Consider the following 21,788-nt stretch of genomic DNA (forward strand, 5'->3'; position numbering starts at 1 on the left):
GATCCTATCTATACTGCTTGTTAATGTGGATTTAAGACTTTTCCTAAATACACTGCTTCGTTTGTCCACTATCTTAATTTATTCACTTCATTGTTGACACTGCGTTTCTATGGCCCTTGGTATTATCTACTCATTTCCCAAGTTACCTAGCTGCCTGCTCTCAGGGGGGAGGGAGAGGGAGCTAAGTGCACTGGAGCGAGCCTGTGTCTGTAGCTGTTCCTGTGTCTGCACCACACGTGACCTAGCTTCCTGCTCTCAGATAGAGGAGGGGGGAAGTGACTGCTCAGAGCTGCTTGCATTTCTGAACTCTTTGTCTTAGGGAGGTGTCACACGGAGTTCAGCTCCACTCATTCTGAACGTAAAACTCGTTCAGAATGAGCACATAAAAAGCAGCTCCCATTCATTTCTATGGGTGCCGGCATTCGCACACTACCCATTGAAATGAATGGAGGCTTTTTACCTATTGCTTTCAATGTTATACGCGCCCACCAATTGACGCAAAAAAAAACAGGAAGAAAGAAGTCTTTACAGCAGCGAAGACTGGTGAGCAAGGGACATGGGAATACCCCTTTAATAGAATTTCTTGTAGCCGTCATATCCAACTAGGGAAGAAAAACAAAAAAACAAAAAAAAAAACAAAAAAAAAAAAACACCACACACACATATCCCAGGTGATTCAAAACACTTGTGAAGACTACAAGTAAAGCAGGCCAACTATAAAACTGAATTGATATTTTGTGATACCGCATTTACAATTTCAACAATAACCATGTTAAATATGCACATATAGATAAGTCCACAGCCAAATGCTCATTAGAAAGTGCACGTACAGTCCTCCGGGCAAGGACCAACCATAAGAAAGCACAAAAGAAAAAATAGGTTTCCAGCACTCCAGAATATCGTTGATTTAAAACATAACTTTTAATTTGAAAAAATTGTCCATATAAAACTTGCTACAAGACATCGAGCAGGCGTAGAAAAATCAGAGACATACAACGGGACGACACTTAACGCAACATACCTACCCGCTGACGCATTTAGGGGCAACGCCCCTTAATCATAGCTATGTTACCCATAGATATTAAAGTAGTTGCCAGGATCACGGTTTATCTATACACAGGATAAGCGATAGGAGTCTCAAATGCAGAGATCCCAATGGTCAGATTCCTAACAATCACGACAGGTGTTCTACTGCAGCTCTCAGACTGGAAGCAAGGAATATGAACACTGTTGCTTCACTGAATTTTATGGGACTTCTAAAGTAGTAAATTTCGCTGTTTGTGCCACATAGTTGAATGGAGCAGTAATATACATTAAAGGGGCTCTATCACTGTGAAAAGTCATTTTTAACTAATCACATCCTTGCATAGCGCCTTTAGAAAGTCTATTCCACACCTACCTTTAGTATGTAGATTGCCTCAGTGGCTTCTGAATAAGTCCGTTTTTATTTATATGCTAATTAGACTGTTGCACAATACATCGTGCACACCTCTCCTGTTTCCTATGGGAGGCTGCTGCTGATGACTCAGCTTCCTGTTTGCCTCTCACACATAGGAGATAATAGAAGAGAGGAGGCTGCTGGGAACTTCCTGTGCTGGCTGAAAGCTCATTAGCATATGAATAAAAATTGACTTATTCAGAAACCACTGAGGCAATTTACATACTAAAGGTAGGTGTGAAGTAGCATTTCTAAAGCCTATGCAAGCATGTGATTAGATAAAAATGACTTTTCACAGTGATAGAGCCCCTTTAACCACTGATCCACTTAAATGTAGGTACATGGAACCCCCTCCACCCTCCTAGTCGTGATCAGGAGGTTCCTATCAGGCACTTCTCACCTGTCTTGTGACTCGGTGAAGTTAAAATCTTGGGACACTACCTTTAAAAGGTTGGTGTACCTCAGCTGACTTCAGTGCAGCGGATATATATTCACCAACCTAATTATGCGCACATGGTCACAGAGTATGAAAGTCATGACCAGATTTTCATCTTTCCTATGACACCAATGATGGATTTCTACCTGTATCACTTAAAGAAATCACTGTCTGAAAACAAAATTGGTTTGGATATTCATAAGCAACTGCAAAGTGTATGAGAATCCTAATCCCAACTGTTTAGAACCAGTGATATCTCTGAAAATCATAAAACGGTAGTACCATAACAAAACGACAACCTCCCCTTTCATATGACACCAAAAAGTGTGTAAATTTTATAATGCCCGTGATCTAGATGTTTGACCCTACCCACCCTCATTTGCTCTTCACATGGCCCTCACACGATAACAAAATGAAAAGCAGGGACAGCTATCAGTGGGATAGCAAGGGGAAGAGTGAAAGGCAAGATTTCACAAACAGGAGCTAATATTTTTTAAAGAATTTTAATAAATTTCTTAAAACAAATACCACCAGACCATCAAAGTTGTCCATCTAAATTTTCTTTTGTAATATTTAATTTACTATTTAATGTAAGCAGTCACTCAGTCACTGCAGCTGGCCATGCAGTTCTTAACTAGGATTATTCAATGGAGGCCCAGCTATAAGTCATCCCAAGATCACTACAGCTTGCATACCTCACTGCTGAACACCTTGACATACAGATTAGAAGAGTCACGTTTGTTAAAGAGGTAGTCCAGGATAAAAAAAAAAAAAAAAAAAAAAAAAACACACACACACACCCCAAAAACAGTATCCTGGACAACCCCTTTAAGTTAAAAGCAGTGCTAAAAGAAAAACTGCTACAAGCCTTTATTCATTTCAAAACCCTCATACACTGTGGCCAATATAACACTTACCTTTGCTCGATGCTCCACATTCGCTTTCCTGTCAAGCAGCAAGCTAACCACTTCAGTTCTTCCTTGGAAGCAGGCCAGAGTAAGTGCTGTATTTCGATTGGTTTCTATCTGTGCGTTGATATCTGAACCCATATCCAAGAGCAACTTAACAGCAGCAGTGTGCCCATTCATGGCTGCCAACATCAAGGGAGATATTCCCAACTTGCTACCAGTTCTGAGAAAAAAAAAAAAAAAAAAAAAGGGGAAGGGGAATCACAGAGACTGTAAGTAGTATAGTTTATACTCCATTATTGTGACATCTAGTTGTAATAAATGAATGGCATAAAATGCATATCATGGTAAATCATGTAAAATGGAAACAAAAGAGCCTCATGTTGGATTGTGTTTATTTTGCCGAAACTATGACTTTCAGTTGGTATACTAGAAAATGAAAGCTTTCAAAACATAGTGCTAATGTAGCAAGACTATTGTACCGCAGTGAATGTGCTATGTTTCTAGAATGCAAAAAGCAGAAAAGTATTAGCTCTATATGTAATAGTTTTGGGTGGAGCACACCAATCGTTTACGGTTTGTTCCAAAATAGCGGCAGTCACTAGAGACAAAACACTACCTGTACGAGGAAGTCAATGGTTACATGATTGTACAAGGAAGCACTTATATAATTGTGTAATCACTGGTAGCTGCATGCACTAGTCACACAGACTGCTGCCAAAGTGGCCTGACCCTACAGGGGTAAAGGCAAATCATTTGTTGCCAATCTCATGCAAGTACTTTCCGTTGCACAAATGGGTTAATGCTATTTAACTAGGCCTAATTGGCGCATTAATCAAGTTTAATACACCATTTGATGATTAATTGATGAATTTGATGTTCACTTGTGGAAATAAGAGATGAAAACCAATGTACACACAATGAAAACATTCACTGCCATTAATTGGAAACTAAGTATTTTGGTAGATTTCTTGAATTGGTTGGCTATATATCTAGTATGTGTATGTACATATGTAGTGTACAACATATACGTACATATCTATATACACACTTCCAAGAGTATTTTTTTTCAACAAATACACTTCATCTTCTTACTGAACACACGGACCTGGAATTTATTTCAGCCCCAGCATTCAACAAGATTTTGATGATGTTGACATAACCACCAGAAGCAGCCAAACTTAGAGGGGTGTAATCTGAAACATTTCTATGTTCTTTATTCGCTCCACGAGCCAACAGCAGCTCAACCACCTAAAAATGAAATAGAATAATTCAACATATCAGTAAAACCAGAAATGTTCATTTAATACATTATGTGCTGAGGAGAAAAAGAAAATAAGTAAACTTAGTATCTTTCTCTGTAACGGTCTAATTCTAGAACAATGATTAACAAATCATGAACAAACCAGAGCTTTGAAGCAGATCGGTGCTACATAACCAAGATGAATTAAACTAGTCATGGGGGTATCATCTATCAGTTCATTTCATAGAATTCACTGCTAGAAGATACCTTAAGACTAAGGCTCCACATTGCAGAAAAGCTGTTTGTCTTGTTGCAGGTTTTGCTATGGTTTCTTGAGCCAAGCCTAGGACTGACTAGAAAAGGAATGGGGAATATAAAAGGAAGCACTCATTACTTCTAGAGCCACTCCTGAATTTAGCTCAAAAACCTGCAGCAAAATCTGCAAAAAAAAAAAAAAATAAAATAAACCCACAGTCACTGCAAAGTAGATGGGATTGTAGAGAATACATGGTGACTGGTTTGCCGTTTTGGAAATTATACCTATGTAAACGGTGGCGGTTTCCCTATTTGTATAATTGAAACAAAGTCTGCAGAGGAAACACCCGCAAATTTTCTATACAAAGCATTGTGGGAAGAACCGCAATGATTTACCGCCGCAGTTATTCCTGCAGCACTTTTTTACTGCATGATGCTATGTAATTATTTACTACAGAAACAAACTTCTTGCAGCTCAGACTCTTTTTTTAAGTGTATTGTAACAATTAGCCATCCTTGAAGAAGTCAGAATTTTGTTAAAAAGTTAATGTATATGTGTTTTAGTGGTTGACACTTGGAGGTTCTGCTGAGACCAGTTCCTAACAACTTTAAAGGGGCTCCATCATTGGAAAAAGTCATTTTTTAACTAATCACATCCTTGCATAGCCTTTAGAAAGGCTATTTCACACCTACCTTTAGTATGTAAATTGCATCAGTGATTTTTTTTAATAAGTCAGTTTTTATCCATATGCTAATTAGACTGGGTGCATGATGCATCGTGCACCTCTTTGCTATTGTTTCCTATGGGTGTATACAGCACATGCTGCTGATGATGACTCAGCTTCCTGTTTGCACAGACATAGGAGATAATAGCAGGGATGAGCGCTGCTGGGAACTTCCTGAGCTGGCTGGAAGCTCATTAGCATATGAATAAAAACAGACTTCTTCAAAAACACTGAGGCAATTTACATACTAAGGGTAGGTGTGGAATAGCCTTTCTAAAGGTTATGCAAGGATGTGGTTAGTTAAAAATGACTTTTCCCAATGATAGAGCCCCTTTAAGTGCACATTTGCAATCTTTGCTTCCTGTGTAATTCCTTTGGCGGGGGGAAGGGGAGGGGGGTTGGGATGAACAAAACAAAAAAGAAAGCAGGCTTGGCAAAAAAAACAAACAAACAAAAAAAAAAAACACAACCAAGATTGCAGATGTGCTAGATATGTTAAAGCTCATATATATACACACCTCATTAACCTCTCTGCACCAAGCATTTCATATAAAGGGAACCTGTTCTGTTATGAACACAGGAGGAATGGAGCAAAATTACGTATACACAGTAGGTTTGAGGAAAATTAAATGAAAGAAAGCTACAGCTAACCATAGTGCTCCATTTGTCACCGCTGCACTTTTTGGTCAGTACTGTAACTGCAGCTAATAGATTCAGAAGTTTTTAACTCCCTTTCTCCTGTCCATAAAAAAAAAAAAAAAAAAAAAAAAAAAAAAAAAAAAAAAGTGAAAATTACTCTGCCAACTAGATAAAAAAAATAAAAAATAGGACCATCATTTACAACCAAACTGCCAAAGGAAAACTGGTAAACTGCTCAAGATTTTTATTTATCTCTTCTACACACATATGCATCAAAACTGAAAGGAAAAAAACTAAAAGGACTTGAACAGTTTGACATCAAATAAAAAAATAAAAAATATAAGAAATTGATACCTCTTGTCTGCCACCAGAGCAAGCCAACGATAACGGTGTGTCTTTGGTCCTTTCAGACTGAGCTTCTATGTCAGCTCCATTGTCAAGCAATATTTCAACCACGCCAACATGACCAGCAGTTGCCGCCAGGATAAGTGGTGTAAAACCTTTTTATATAGATAAAAAAAAACAAAACAAAAAGACAAAAAAAAACAAAAAAAAAACCCCACCTGATTAAAAGTATGTTAGCCAATAAAATAACAGATTAACATGCAATGTTTTAAAGGCAAAAAACATCATTATAAAGGCCATGGAAAGCATTCCTTTCTTTGTTCTGAGGAGATCCAATCTAAAATGTGACCCTCCCAAATATACGGAGAGCATGCTAAGCCTGAACTGCTGTCAATAGGGATATGGATGTAATTTGAAGAATAACCAAAAATAAAAAAAAGTCAGCTCAACTCATCCTTGTGAACTTGCTCACATTGCTTATTTTAATGATTTTGTATCCATGCTGTCCTGTCTCACATTGGCCAACATGTCACTAACTGTACACTATCCAATGGCAATCAAAATTGCTGATATGTGAAAAACATTCAATGGCATAGCATAACCAGAGGGCCTGGTAGGTATAAAAGTGTCCTAGAATAACTCATTAATTGTAACAATCAAAGTGTTCAATTAATTGTAATTTCGATTTAACCCAATGAAGAAAACCCCCTACCTTTTTTATCTCTGTGTTCAATGTTGGCTCCCCTTTCCAGAAGAGTCTGCACAAGCTCTTCATGTCCACCAGCACAAGCAAGCGTTAAAGCGGTATCATGATTACTTTCCGTCTGTTACAAAAGAGAACCACAAATTATAATAAGAATATCCATACCAACCACTGCTTCAGGGACCCCACTGGCCCCATACCTGTAAAATTGCAGGCCAGCTCCTGTGCGGCGAGGTCACAGGAGCCGACCTGTTCCTAGCACAGCTGGGAGCCTACTGAAGGCTCCTAGGCCTGTCATAGCAATATAACTATTACAGCTGGTCTATAATCAGCCTCAATAGTAATGTATAGAATCTCCCATAGACAGAAATACACTTGTATTGCCATCTATGGGACTTGCAATCAAATGATTACAAGTTCAAGCCCCCTTGGGGGGCTAATAAATTGGTTAAATCAAAAAATAAAGATAGATAGATGGATAGATAGATAGGCCTTACATAATGCATTACATCTAAGTACCCTGTCCTACCATCTAGGGCAGGGGAACTGTGATTGATATCACAAATCGTGCAGACATTAATCCATTTCAAACTAGGGCTGGGGAAACCTGTTGAGGGGATAAAAGGATGTAGGGCAAACTCTCTATAACCATTTTATTAAGAATAGAGATTGAGTCTAGGTGCACACAATATGAACGAGCCTAGTCCTGTTTGCCTTTAAGTCAGGGTTCTCATTTAATCTATGGGACTCTGACTAGATGTCTTGGTATTGTAGGAGCCTTGGAGTTTTTGTATTGAGGCTTCCATTTGATGTAAGGTTGGGCAGAGACCTGTGGGAGGATTTAAAGTGGTGTATATTTAGACCATACACACTATTGAAAGGTCCAGCCACCCACATTTTGGTGTTTTTAGGACTTAATTTATCCTTGAAATAATTGTTTTAACGAATCCAATAAAAGTCCACTATATATTGTAACATAATGCTCTACCATTGTACAAACAGATATATCAATTCACCCCCTCCCCATAAACTTCTGCGTGAGTCTAATCACATACAGCGGCTATTAAAGATCACGTTTGGGAAGGGAAGGAGGAGAAGATATAATACAAATCTTCTTAAATTCACATGTACTATTCATTTACAAAAAGTTGTTTTATAGTTAGTCTTTAAAAAGAAGATTTTCTATCTAAAATTCTGTAGCAGACAAGATTTCCTATGTTTTTAAATTAAAGTGTAACCAAACATTCAGACAACTTTTGATTTCCTGGCAGTATTTATGTCACAAATACATTTTGTAATATACTTTATTAAATTAAACGCCTTTCTTTAAAAGTCAACTTTTTCCCCCTGGTTTCTGTATTGACAGTAACATTCAGTGAGAGACTGGAACAGCTGAGTACAGGAGTAATGGGCTGTGTAAAATGAGGATAGAGTAGGCTCAATTCAGTTATATCTCAGACAAAAAAAAAAAAAACACAATTTTTAAAGATGCAATGGAAACTGCTTGAAGTTTGTCTTTTTAAAAGTACAAATTTCCAATATACTTAATGCATTGCAGTTTTCTAGATCTCTGCTTGCTGCAATTCATTTTGCTTATTTAACTTAGTGTAAAAAAAAAATCAAATAAATAAATTCACACAGGTGCACAGCTCGTTATAGTCATGGCACAGTAATTAGACATTTGCCTGGTAATGAGCCGTCAGCATCAGGAAGGGCGTGGTTTAAAAGTGTCATTTCTGTTCCGTTTGGTGCACACTTCATTTATGATGCACAGCAAGTGACATTTATGGACAAGAGTCGGATTTCTGTTAAATATGCCCCTTTGTTTCAACTTTATTATTAGCTTTCTATAACTTACCTGCGCATCAATATCTATGGAAGGGTAGATTGGTAGCATGGCGGAAGGAGATATAATGGGACTTGGAGTTGGTGTCTGAGGTTGGGATATGGAAGTTGCAATGCTGTGGGTAGGAGTGTTTGAGATTGCAGACGTTCTTCCACTCACTGCTGTTGAATAAAATATCTAAACTTAGTAGGGCTTGAAAACAATAAGTCATCCGCTTGCATTAAATGTTAAATACATGCTTGATACATCCTGGATGGCCAAATAGCTGCTCATAAAATAAAGCAAACATTCGCCACATCTGCATGAAGGCTCTCTTCACACATCTGTGTGATGGCTGCTGTTTACAAATTAACACTTTCAGCTGTCTCATTTGTACATAACAAGCATCGCTTGAAAACGTGAACACAACATTGCCCTTAGATTGTTGGTTCATTAAACAAGACAGTCATGTTTGTGTCTTGTTTCTCAATTTCTGTATAAAATGTATGCTTTTCACATAGTTGGCCATTACATTTCTGCTTAGTACAGTATACCAGAGACTGGTTATTAAAATGAGCAGTCTTTCTATCCAATGTAGCCATACACATTCCTAGCATGTATGCCACACCAGCTAAACCATGCACATGTCTTCCTGTAGTAGAGCAGTGAAAAGAGCCTTGCCTCCAAACAGTTATGTACCACCGAGCCATAAACGGTCAGTGAAATTGACACCAATAAGGTCGGGTTCACATCTGCGCGCTTTAGCCAATCCAGCAGGGTTTCCGGGACTTCACATTCACTTGAATGGGTTTGAAAACTGACTGCAGGGCTTCTGTCCCTTGTCCCGGAAACCCAGCTGGATTAGCTAAAGCACGCACGGGTACAGATTTGAAGCTATCCTTACTAGAGGGCGAGGAGTAAGGCACACCGTCTTAAATGCCTTTCATATAATAAAGGCATGACCCATGGTCAATAGAGTTCTTAGGGGAAGAGTGGGGGGGGGGGGCTTACACTTTCAAATAAAACACACTTATTCTATTATGCAAACTCTTCCAACAGGGTTTCACATGTTGTCCATGGCTCAAAGCCAGATTTGTACTGGTTAGCACTGTGCACATGCCAGGCCCATTCAGAGACTTCCGCAATGCAAAGAAGCCTGGATCAGTCTGACCAGACTTTTATAGATGAACTTGTTCCAGTTCCTCCTGCACTTGAAACACTGCCCCAGACCACTGAAGTGACACTATGCCAGAACAGGTCAGAGAACTTAAGTTCAGTAGCAGGGCTGCACCTTGGTAACAACTCAAGCCTCAGACTGGGAGTTAGATGTTGGTCCTCACAATTATTTCAGACTACAAGCATCTGGCTCCACAATTATAAGTTTGAGGGTTTATTTGTAAATAAAAACCAGTTTTTGGAGTCAAAGCCAGAAGTGTATTCAAACGAAAATATACAATCATGAACTTTCTGGACCCATCTCTGGAGCAAAAAAACAAAACAAAAAAAACATCCTGCAGATATTCTATAAATATCAGATGAGAAATGGGCCTTAACACATCATGCCTGTCATGCAAATCAGAACCATGCAACTTATTTATCCAGATACCTTAACATTAGCTAAGATCCAGGGATAACGTTCACTGAAATGTAGTTGTAAAGCAGGCAACAAAAACTTGACATCTACTATGGAATATGTAAAATGTATGATTTCTGGGGTCCTACCAGAGGAACCCCCCATTGAATACAAACATGGGTCCCGTTTCTCCTGTTGGAATGGAGCAAGAAGTTGAACCCTACAAATTGTACAGCGCTGCGGAATATGTTGGCGCTATATAAATAAACATCATTATTATTATTGAGCATGCATCTTGCGGGTTCAAACAAAAAAATTTGTCTTAATGGTCTATAGTAACCAATCACAATTCAGCTTTTATTTTGCATTACACTCCTGGAAAATGATAGCTGTGCTTGGTTACTATGGGCCACCAAGACAAGTTTGCTTTTGACAGTCTTCATAAAAATGCATCTGAGATCAATGGAGATGGCAGAGTACAGTGCTAATATTCATCAGTTCCATAGACTTTGTACAGACCATCAATGCTTTCAATAAAACTGGGATCTGCTTACAGTTTTAGACGTAAGAAAAAAAGCACATATTTGGTGCAGGTTATTCAATGAAAAATCTGACACCACATTTATAGTGAAAATGGGCTTGGAACAAAAGCATTTTTCAAGAGGCTGAAAAAGGAATGCAAGTTAATGTAAAGCTCTAACATGTGAACTAAGTTGCCTGTTAAACGTAAATAGTTAATGGGAACAAGGCAAAAATCATAGGGAACTATTGCAATCCATCATACCCACCTGCCATGATGTCATCCAGCGTGTCAGTGAGGGTTTGAGCAGGGCTGGCTATCATTAACCCTTCCTGTGTTTCTGCCAGGACACCTTGCCCAAGCCCTGTTAGCTGTGCTTGACCCAATTCTTGCTGTCCCACTATAACTCCTTGGAGGTCTGCAAGATTTGCAATAGGCCCCGGGGATAATGTACCTGCTGCCAGTGGCAAAGCTTGAGGCATTGCCAATGGCTGCATGGGAGTAAAGCCCATAGGTACTGCAGTCTGCTGGGAGTCCTGTTTAAGCAGGATGGTGTCAACCTGCTGTAAGTGAGCATAGTCTACCTCTGTGATCTCTTCCCCATCCCCTACTGGAGTTAGCAGCCCAAGATGTTGGCAAGACTGCTGTTGTTGCTGCTGCTGCTGAAGTTGGATCCTCTGGGCTTTCACTTCTAAGTACTGCTTTTTAAGCTGCTGTTGGGTTTTTAATTGCAGCTCTCTTTCTACTTTCTGGAGCTCCTCTAGTATCTTTTGCTTCTTCTGGATCTGCTCTTCTCGTGTTTTGTTCAGCTCCTCAATTTTTTCCTTAGTCAACTGATCAGCATGGGCAAGCTCCAATGACTGTAACTGTGCATTCTTTTCAATGGCTTCTTTGATCCTCTGCTCCAATTCTGTCAGCTTCCCCTGAGCTTCTTCTACAATGCTTTCTGGAGACTGACTGCTGATGTATCCCTGTGCATCTTGGCCGCTGTCTGGCACATGGCCACTGGACTTCTGCTTAGATGCAGCTGTGTGAAAAAGAAACCCCCTCAGAACCAAATGGAAGCGCAAAAGGAATGGTAACCTCATGACTGATACTGCCAGACAAGGGTAGACTTGAAAAGGACAGGCACATGAACAACATCCACACAACTATAACACTATTACAAATAGATCACCCATAAACCAAATATTAGTACATATCTTATTAAGAAACCTAACATATCAAGTACAGTCACGGATAAAAGGCTTATGCTCCATGCGTTTGGATTTATGAGAAAGTTGGAAACCTTCACCTGACAATTAGCGGAAAATTACAAAAGAAAAAAAAACAGAGGAGAAGGATGAATAAAATGGCTCTAGGGAAGAAACTAAATTTGTAGAGTGAAAGCAGTCACTATGTTAGTTATAGAATAGGGCAACAGAAGATCAGGAGTCGAGCACTAATCTCAGTAAGGGTCTACCATTTCAATATAGAATGGATTGTGAACCTAGGGGTGGACAAAATTATCAAGAGCATTGATCGGCAAAAATAAAATACATAAAATAAATAGAATGGGGTTTTAAAAAGGATATCACACTAAATGAAAACCATGGTGGCGTGGTCTTATAAATAATTCCAAGGATATTAGTAGGCTTGATGCACACAATCCTATTTTTCAGCAGTGCACATCCATATTTTAACAGATAGACTGGCCCATTCAATTCTATTGCCCCATGCACACAAGCACGATTTATATGGGCCTGAACTCCGATTGCAAAACCCAGCACAAGCTCCATTCCTGTCCGTTTTGCAGTTAGGGCTCATTCATTCAAGGATATGGGTCCAGTCCTTGTGCCATCTGCTCTGCTTCTCACCGATTTGTACAATAGCTGTATGTGCTCTAACCGGATACAAATATTCTTTAATTAGCAATACCAGCTTGATGCAAGTCAAATATGTCATGGCAATATACAAAACACATCCCAGGTTGTTGTCTATAATTTTGGGTACAATGCACTGAAGTCTCACCGGGTCTAAGTAAAATCCAGAAATTAGCTACGGCATTTCATCTTCAAATGTTTAACAGGTTACGTCTTATCTAGAGATCTTTTATGTACAAATCCCAAAGTGATTTTCTAGTTTCTTACATGGCAACAGGCACTTTGAAGTGAAGGGCTTGAGTAGAACAAATAATCCACAAGCCATGCACTCTGCAGATATGCCCAACCCAAAAAAAAGCCTCATTACACGACAGCTTTGAAATGTGAGGTGAGAACATCTAATTGTACCGCATGGTTTATGCATCACTTAAACGGAAGATTATTTTAAGAAGGGCTCTTTGTAGCAACTATGTCCTTATGGCAAAGCTTTGAAGAAGCTGTTCTACAAGTAACAAAACAAAAAGGCAATGTACGGATCCAAATAACTGATCATATATGATCAAGTACAGTTCAAGCCAGACTAGGATCCACACAAGACAGAACAACAGAGTCGCCTTAATGCAGTGAGCTCTGGACAGATTAATGGCGAAGAGAACTTGGCAGGACTCTGGTCTCAAAAAATTCCAGTTCAACAATTCTTGAGTATTTTGTCTTGCACTACATACATACACTCTGTTGTATTCCTCTATTTCTCCCAGAAATTTATAACTGAGTATTTCAGGATCGTCATTTCAAGTCACTTTCACACTATATTTTGGTCAGTATTGTGCTTTTAACCCTTAGGAGCCGCAAACCTTTTTAATTTTTGTGTTTTTGCTTTGTACTTCTTAGGCCTGGTTCACATCTACGTTTGGTATTCTGTTCGTGGAGTCTGCATGGGGAGGACCTTTCACCACTTGGGGCACATGCGGTTTTATCTAACGCCAGAAAGCAGACAGTGTGCTGAATTCAGTGCACTGTCGGCTTTCCCGATCTGTGCCCCCGGTGAAGAGCTATCGGTGCCGGTACCGTAGCTCTTCACCATCAGAAGGGCGTTCCTGACAGTCAGGAATGTCCTTCCTCACAGCAGCGCCTATAGCGCAGTACTGTGAGGAGGCGTTCCTCCCTGCTCTCACAGTACAGCGCTATAGGCTTAGGAATAGGAACGCCCTTCTAATGTTCAAGAGCTACGGCACCAATAGCTCTTCACTTGGGACACAGATCGTGAAAGCCAACAGTGCGCTGAATTCAGCGCACTGTCGGCTTTCTAGCGGTATATAAAACCGCATGTGCCCCAACTGATGAATGGTCCTCTTTAAAGGCTCCTACCAATCTGATATTAAGGATATATCATAAACAAACAACTTAAAACCTGGATATTCATGTGACTGTTGTAACACAGTAGTGTGCAACGCAGCCGAAAAGTTCAAGTGAAGAACACAAAAACCATCAAACCCTGGCCAATTTGTAAATACTCGAGCTATGAATTAGAAGCTGGTATTGCTGCTTAAAGAGAAATGGAGACAAGAAACAAGTGGGTGCACAAAGCAGAACAACAAAACAGCAGTTATAGGTTTCTTAAATTACTTGCTAGAGCTAAACACAAAAGTATGGAAACAAAAAAAAATAAATTGCAGGTAACTCAGCTTAATCTTTTTAAAACAAAAAGTTAAAAAAGAAAGCAGAAAAATTAAATGGAAACATTTATGCAGAGAAGGAGGAAAAAGGAAACAAGGCGTAGTACTGAATTCAGTAGGATCAACTCTGATATTGCAAAAGTGAGAGAATAAAATGGGTATTTAAGTTAGCAAAGTCAAGTGTCATCCCACTATTATGACAAGAAATCTGCATGGACCATCTCAGGATCAAAGGCTTAAAGTTTCATGCACACTGCCCCTCCATCCATTATTTACAAAAAAAAAAAAAAAAAAAATGGAGGGGGGGCTTTAAAAACAAATGTAACTCAGCTTTATTTTCAGAAGTAAATATATATTTATTTATTATATATAGTACAAGCACATATAAGAAACCAATATCTCTCCAAGTAATGCTAAAAAAAAAAAAAAAAAAAAAAAAAAAAAATTACTGTTGGCTGCACTCTGCACCTTTCCTCGACTTATGCAACCTGATCTTTCTTGTCTGTGAGCTGCTAAAGATTACAATATGCAGCCAAGCAGTGCAAGTGTCCAGAACAGGGGGGAGAGAGGACAAAGCTGTAAGAGCTATTCATTAAGCAGGCCATACACATTACATGTGTTCTGGTCCATTCTGTCTTTAATAAAGGCAGACCTGAGCAGTGAATTAAGTAGCTTTGGAGAAAGATAAAAGAGGAAAAGAAGCCTAAAAAATGGAGAACGATCAGTTTCTTATTTCACTTGCACTATTGGTTTATATATATTTAAAAAATATATAAAAAAAAAATAATAATAAATCCTTTCTACTTAAAGCTTTGATCCATTATCGGCAAACAATTACTGAAAGAAGAACATATGAAGTGAGTACCTTAGTTAAAATGTAAAGTAAAGCAGAACTTACCCTTCTGAGTACATCATTATAGTGAATTAAAAATTAAGTCATTCAGTGGCCTGGGCCCAGCTGCAGTTTAGCATGTCCAATTCTGAAGGGCAATTCCTTGGCCTTCACTCACTACATAGTTCCTACAGTCCTATGCCCCATATAGAAATTTAATGCCTAATATGCAGTCTAGAGGAGCAAGAGACTGCCACATGTGCTCCCAGTTATTAGGGCCCCTTCACACGGAGTATATGTTGGCTGATTCTGAACATGTAAACGTTCCGAATCAGCGGCATTTAAAACAGATACCATTGCTTCCTATGGGAGCCGGTATACATGCGCTCCCCATAGAAATTAATGGGCTGCTTTTTTCCATTCAGTTCTATGGGGAGCGCACATATGCCAGCTCCCATAGAAAGCAATGGGATCTGTTTTAAATGCCGCTGATTCGGACCGTTTACACATTCAGAACCAGCCAGCGTATACTCCGTGTGAAGGGGCCCCTTAGGGTCACCCAGCACTAACTTTGCCATGAAAGGTAATATTTATGACTGCATGTAAAATAAAGTTAGCCCAACTTTTAATGCAGTTTCTAAACAAAAAAAAATTGATTAAGAGATCACAGAGTATCACACTAAATCTCTGCAAGAGAAGTATGATTTGTGATGTTAACTGGAGATCTCTGGAAAACATCTAACCAGATCATCCTCACTCTTTTGCAGTATCCAGACCTCACAAAGGTTCCTCAAATCTATCAATGGATGCAATGGAGCATATGCAATTTCATTATGCAAGATTTTGGAAAGTTTGTGTATGCAAGGTCTAACATAACATTGTAAGCAGAAGAGAAGTCAAGGGGTGGACACAACTGACCTTTATTTCTGATGGGAAGGTTTGCTGCAACATTTGCAGGGGGCTTGTCTGGCTCTTGGGGTGGTACAACCATTGGCAGTGCCTGCATTGGAACACGGGGAGCCTAGCAAAAATTACAGATTTAATATAGCTATTCCTTCACTGAAAGCTTAATTTTAATTTTTTAAATTCTGAAAAAAGTAGTTTACCCGATTTAGGTCATGGGAGGGAGGGGTGAACTGTGTAACATCAGGTGGAGGAGCAGATAGGAGGTTATTTGGATAATCCAGCAGGTAGCAAACCACACTGGTGTGACCTCCTTTGGCAGCTTCAATTAGCATTGTGGAACCGTCCTACAGAAAGAAATAACCTTTTAAAATTGACATTAAAACAAATTGTACAAGAAATAAAAGACTGCGTATCATTACTCTGGGCAACATGCACAGTTATGAATAGTCCACACAAGCAACAGTGGACAGAAGAACAGACTTTTATTTCATTCTAATTTTCGTTACATTAAAAAGTCACATCCATCTACCAACATATCTAGCTCAATATATGTATATCTAAGTAAATGCTTACAAATACATTATTATACTGGAGAGACTGGGGTCATTTTAATGTAAACATACAATTTATGAAAAATACTTAGCTCCTATTTGCATACATTCAAGCTCTAAACATCAAAAAGAAAATTCTGCTCCCTGTAAGCAGTTGTGCAGGGCCATCTCAATACCAGTACTTAGAGAGGAGATGTTAATAATCATATTTTTGGGGAGGGGGAACCCCCTGCTTTACAAGATCATATCCTGAGGACAAATGCTATTGTGAAAACGATCACATTAACAGGGGTCCACAGAAGTTCCCCATGAGCATAAAACAAGCTCAACCATGAATCCATTTAGTTCTATGTGACTTCCTGCAACGGTGATCTGATCAGTGAGGGTCCATTTCCTGCTTGGGTGAGCACAGCTTCACAGGTCAGTCATAACTTGTTTGCAGCTCAGTCCCATTCAAATGCATGATGACCCACCAGCAATACCAAGCACAACATTTAATGAAAAGGCCATAGCACTCACTAAAGGTTTAATCAGCATATATTGTAGTCTAAGCAGCATTTATTCAGTTTACAAAGTAATTTGATATGAGGAATCCGAATAAACTAGTTTCCCTGCTAGACAACATTACACCCCTGCTGCTCTATAGCCAAAGTACAACTTGAAGTAAAGGACAGTTTCTACCATACAATCCCTATTAAAACAGTTGTGTTGAGTAAAATTAACATTTGAGACCAAATTTGAAAACCATTTTACCTTTAACCTGTGTGTTGGATCAGCACCATGCGCTAAAAGCAACTCAACCACAGCTAGATGTCCTCCAGCACACGCAAGAGACAGGACAGTATGGTCATTGTTCAAAGTTGTGCGATTCACATTTGCACCTATAAAAATAAATAGAAAACTATTAAAACTAGTCAACCTGCATTAAGTGATCCATTTCATTCAAAGACATGGTCTTAAGCAGTATTTTTCATCGTAATCTTCCAAGAGCTGTAACTTTTACATACCCATGTTAACATAGCCATACGTGTGCTTTGTTGCATTTAAAAAAAAAAAAAAAAAAAACCAAAGCACTTTCTGGGAGAGAGTGGGAAAGTACAGCAATTCTGCCTTCATTTTTGCAAGTTATGTGCTGTTAATCTAATGGTGAAAACAACATTCTTAATTTATTCCATGGGTTAGAATAATCTTAGAGTGAGATCGATTTAAGCAACTTTTTGATCGCTTGTATTTTGCTTTTTGGGTGGTAGGATAAACAAGAATGGTGATTTTGGCATTACTTTTATACCATCTATTGTGCAGGTAAAATAGCATAATATAGTGTAATAGTGTTCTATGTTGTTACGAACGGGTCGATCGTAAATACATGCAGTTCTTTTTTTTCTTGTTTTTAGAACATGCAACATTTTGATGGATAAAAAAAATAAAAAAAAAATTGAGTTTCGGAGAGTTTCCTTTTACTTTTTAAGCTTTTGTTACTCCACCTACACTCCTTCCATCCCAAAGTCCACTAAGAGGGCTCCATTAACTGTCCCAATATATGTTTTACAATGTGTATTGTGCCCATTAATTGAAATGTATCATACATAATACAAAGCATTAAACAGCTGGGATTGCTGTTACTGTCCTGCAGCTGATCGCACCTACTCTACTTCTGAGCCTGTGCAATCTGTCACATTTACATGTGGGGTGTGCTAGTTATCTGCATTCCCTGACCTGTACATGATTTTACACAAAGGGATTACGCAATTTATGACTATAAATATGGGGGCATCTCGTAACAAATGGTTTCTTGACTGGTTTCTCTCTGGTATATAGCTGAACTAAACTATGTGAAATACAGGGTTTCTGACAGATTTGAAAGGAGTGTGAATTTCTGGTATCTCAAGTTTGAGAAAGGTAGAACACATTTTACATTATATTCATAAACAAACATTTGTCACCTATCCACTGGACAGCTGGCTAATGTTAAATTTGACAAGGATCAGTCTGCTGCGACACCCACCAATTGTTAGAATGGGGGTCTTCATAAACGGTCACTTAAATTAAAATTTTATCATCATTTCGAGGATCAATTTATTTCACCCAAAAATGGTCTATGAAGCTCAAAATTACAAAGACCTCAAACCCAAAACATGATAAATTCAAACAGGAGAATGTGAACAACGGTTATGTGAAGTAATAAGATGATGACTTGTACCTTTGCTGATAAGAAATTGAACAGTACAGACATGACCAGCTCTTGCTGCCTTCATCAGTGGGGTCCTCCCTCCTTCAGACTCGTGCTCCTGAAACAAAAAATCCTTAAGTGTTTGACCTTTAAACAATTCTTAACATAGACCATGTACAAATTGTGAGACTTACCAAATCTGCACCAGCCTGAAGCAATACATCTGCCACATCAGTATGCCCATTTTCACAAGCATAGGTTAGAGCCGTATCACCTGTTGCAGTTGTTGCGTGAACATTTGCTCCTATGGAGTGAAATGTAAACCATTTTTAGAGTTCCGGGACATTATAAGTTACATTAATCCTTTTCCCGACATCCACCGTAACAGTACAGCAGAAGCCATGTGTTTAAAGATGGAGGTCGCACCTCTAAACTGAAGAGCGGCCGTCATAGCAACCAGGTTTCACGCAAAAAAACGACACCTTATGCAACCCTCCCTGTACATTGGCGCCAAAATAGGTTTCCGATTCTTGGTAAGGGGTTAAAATATAAGAATCAAACCATATAAATTTGGTATCCTCGGAATCGTACCAAAACATAGACATGTCATGTTGGTTGCTTTGTAAACACCGTAAAAATGAAGCATGTAAAAGTCGCACAAATGCACTTTTTCTTCAAATCCACCCCATTCTAAATTTTGTTCCAGCTTCCCAGTACATTGTACAGATTAATAAGGTTTGCTGGACAAATTGTACTTCATGGTGCTAGCATTTATCACTCATATGGCTGTGAGCATGTAAAAAGGTGTGGAGTCAAAACGAAAATTGGAAAAAAAAAAAAAAAAAAAAAAAAAAAAAGAGGAAATCTGTGAGAAGGTGTTAAAACTGGAACCACACTAATTATTAATATGCAATGCCAGAGCAGACATACCAGCTGCAAGTAAGTATTTGACCAGCTCTAGGTGACCTTCTTGCGCAGCTTCCATCAAAGGCGTGGAACAGCCTAGTTCAATATCAGCACCGGCTTTAATGAGGAAGTCTGCAACTTCCAGAAAACCGCCACAGCAGGCCAGAGTGAGGGCAGTTTCTTGAGTCTCTTCAGTTTGAGCGTTGATGTTTGCTCCTACAACACAAAGTGTTTAAATCAATTATTTTGCACCTAACAAGGGTATAAAGGCTTCCGCAATTCTGTATAGGCTTAAGCACAGCTAGCATAAAACACTTTTGCCACTGCACTTTTTCTGAAATGGGGAGAGGAAAAACAAAAAAAAAAAAAAATAAAAAAAAAAAAAAATAAAATCCATCAATAAATAAAACACACACACACTGTGGGGAGGGGGTATTTATAAAGGCTTACTAAGATCTCCAGCTTGTGTGGGATCTGGCAGAATTAAGAAGTCCCAGCATCTTAACTCTGGCACATCTCAGGTGTTCCTGTGCACCAGAATTGAAATCTGAGCCAGCCAGTTTACTGGCATGAGTCATAGTAAATCTGTCGTACCTAAGGAAAAACATACTGCTGCCAGGGAAGATTGCATACGGTTTGCCACTCAGGATTTTCACAAAGAAACCATGATATTCTGAAACAAACAGGCATATAAAAGAAAGCTTACCCTGCCCAAGTAATAATGCAACCATTTCTTCATGGCCTTCTCGTGCAGCTTCCATGAGAGGTGTATAGCCTTCATCATTTACCTCCTCCAGGTTGGCACCACGTTCTATGAGTAAAGCTGCAAGTTCTACATGGCCACCACAAGCCGCGAGAGTCAGCGGAGACTCAAATGAATCAGCTGGCATGTTCACCTGGGCTCCACTATCTAGCAGCAGTCGGGCCACCTCTACATGGCCATCCTGTGGGACATTAAGAACAATATTAACGCATGTAGAATTTTATAAAAAAAAAAAAAAAAAAAAACCACACACCACACACTTCATTGTATGGCTACAATGGCAAACTTAAAGTTCTATCAGCCGCAAACCAAACCATCTACAATTATTTGACTTCTAGCTAGCCAAAGATGCTACCTATACAGGTAAGAGATGTTGAGAAAATCTGTAATTCCAGCCAATGAACTGACCACAGTGTGACACTCCCGTTAAGTGTGGAAAACAGTTTAGCTGAACTGACATGAAGAGGTCAATTGAGCCAAGATGGTAAATACAAAAATATGTGCACCATTTTTTTTTTACCAGTCCAAAAACTGCCATTTGTTACTGCCCTAGTGAAGAGTTGTGCCATTAACAAGAAACTGTCTCTATTACTGCTGCTAAGAAATACTTAAAGATGCTGACCACTTTCAGCCAATATTGAGAGAAATGTTAGTGTGTATAATAAAAGTTCTAAAATTTCCAATATACTTTCTGTATCAATTCCACACTGTTTTCTAGATCTCTGCTTGCTGTCAGTCAAGATTACTTCTAGCAGATAAAATTCTGACCATAGTCATGTGATTTACTGTCATGGACCGTATATTACATGACCATGGTCAGAATTTTATTCACTAGAAGTAGCAGAATGAATGACCACAAGCAGAGATCTAGAAAACCGCAAGGAATTGATACAGAAAGTATATTGGAAAATTGTACAACTTTTTATTATACAAACAATAATTGATCTGAAAGTGGCCAACCCCTTTAAGAACAGTTTTACATTTTGCAAATTTAAACAACGAAAGGCAAGCCACTTTTAATTAAGAAAAATGGAAGCATACTATTTGTTATATCATAAAATACAACTAGATCTCATTACCATGCAAGCTTCCATTAAGGCAGTGTGCATCTCATCTGTTTTATGTTCTTGATCAGCCCCAGCCTCCAACAGAAATCGCACCATTTCTAAATGTCCTACAAGAGACAAGCATAAAGGCTAAAAAAAAAAAAAAACCACATATACAAACAAAATACATAGTGAGAGATACATTATAGCATTTGGGTGATTATGACCCTAACCAAAAATCACGATTAATTGAGCATTGTACCTCAGTTACAATTAATGGCAATTATTTCAGTCACGCCCTTTTACAGTATGACTTGAGCGACCCTAGCAAGATTCGGTCTGGTGATTCACCTGGTGGTTTCACTCAGGCCAAACCTATTAGATCCCAGAATACAATGATCAGAGGCCCAGGGTGGAGGATCAGTGTTACTCCCCTCAAGTGCTCCGGCACAACTCCCTGATGTCT

General features: G+C 38.9%; 1 protein-coding gene across 4 annotated transcripts in view; it reads right to left on the reverse strand.

The window, feature by feature from the left end:
• Positions 1 to 21,788, reverse strand: part of ANKRD17 (ankyrin repeat domain 17) — an 87,456-nt gene that overhangs the window by 14,199 nt on the left and 51,469 nt on the right. For 3 of the 4 annotated variants that reach the window (XM_075284886.1, XM_075284871.1, XM_075284893.1), the window contains 14 exons: positions 21,356 to 21,450; positions 20,220 to 20,457; positions 19,538 to 19,729; positions 18,802 to 18,911; positions 18,638 to 18,725; positions 17,191 to 17,318; positions 16,087 to 16,230; positions 15,899 to 16,001; positions 10,879 to 11,637; positions 8,551 to 8,699; positions 6,702 to 6,813; positions 5,999 to 6,144; positions 3,891 to 4,033; positions 2,792 to 3,005 (listed from right to left, as the gene is read on the reverse strand). In XM_075284886.1, coding sequence (XP_075140987.1) covers positions 2,792 to 3,005; positions 3,891 to 4,033; positions 5,999 to 6,144; positions 6,702 to 6,813; positions 8,551 to 8,699; positions 10,879 to 11,637; positions 15,899 to 16,001; positions 16,087 to 16,230; positions 17,191 to 17,318; positions 18,638 to 18,725; positions 18,802 to 18,911; positions 19,538 to 19,729; positions 20,220 to 20,457; positions 21,356 to 21,450 — 2,621 coding nt within the window. The remainder of the gene's footprint in view (positions 1 to 2,791; positions 3,006 to 3,890; positions 4,034 to 5,998; positions 6,145 to 6,701; positions 6,814 to 8,550; positions 8,700 to 10,878; positions 11,638 to 15,898; positions 16,002 to 16,086; positions 16,231 to 17,190; positions 17,319 to 18,637; positions 18,726 to 18,801; positions 18,912 to 19,537; positions 19,730 to 20,219; positions 20,458 to 21,355; positions 21,451 to 21,788) is intronic. The other variant, XM_075284878.1, reaches the window with a different exon arrangement.

This window comes from Leptodactylus fuscus, chromosome 1, assembly GCF_031893055.1.
Source record: "Leptodactylus fuscus isolate aLepFus1 chromosome 1, aLepFus1.hap2, whole genome shotgun sequence".
Taxonomy (NCBI): Eukaryota; Metazoa; Chordata; class Amphibia; order Anura; family Leptodactylidae; genus Leptodactylus; species Leptodactylus fuscus.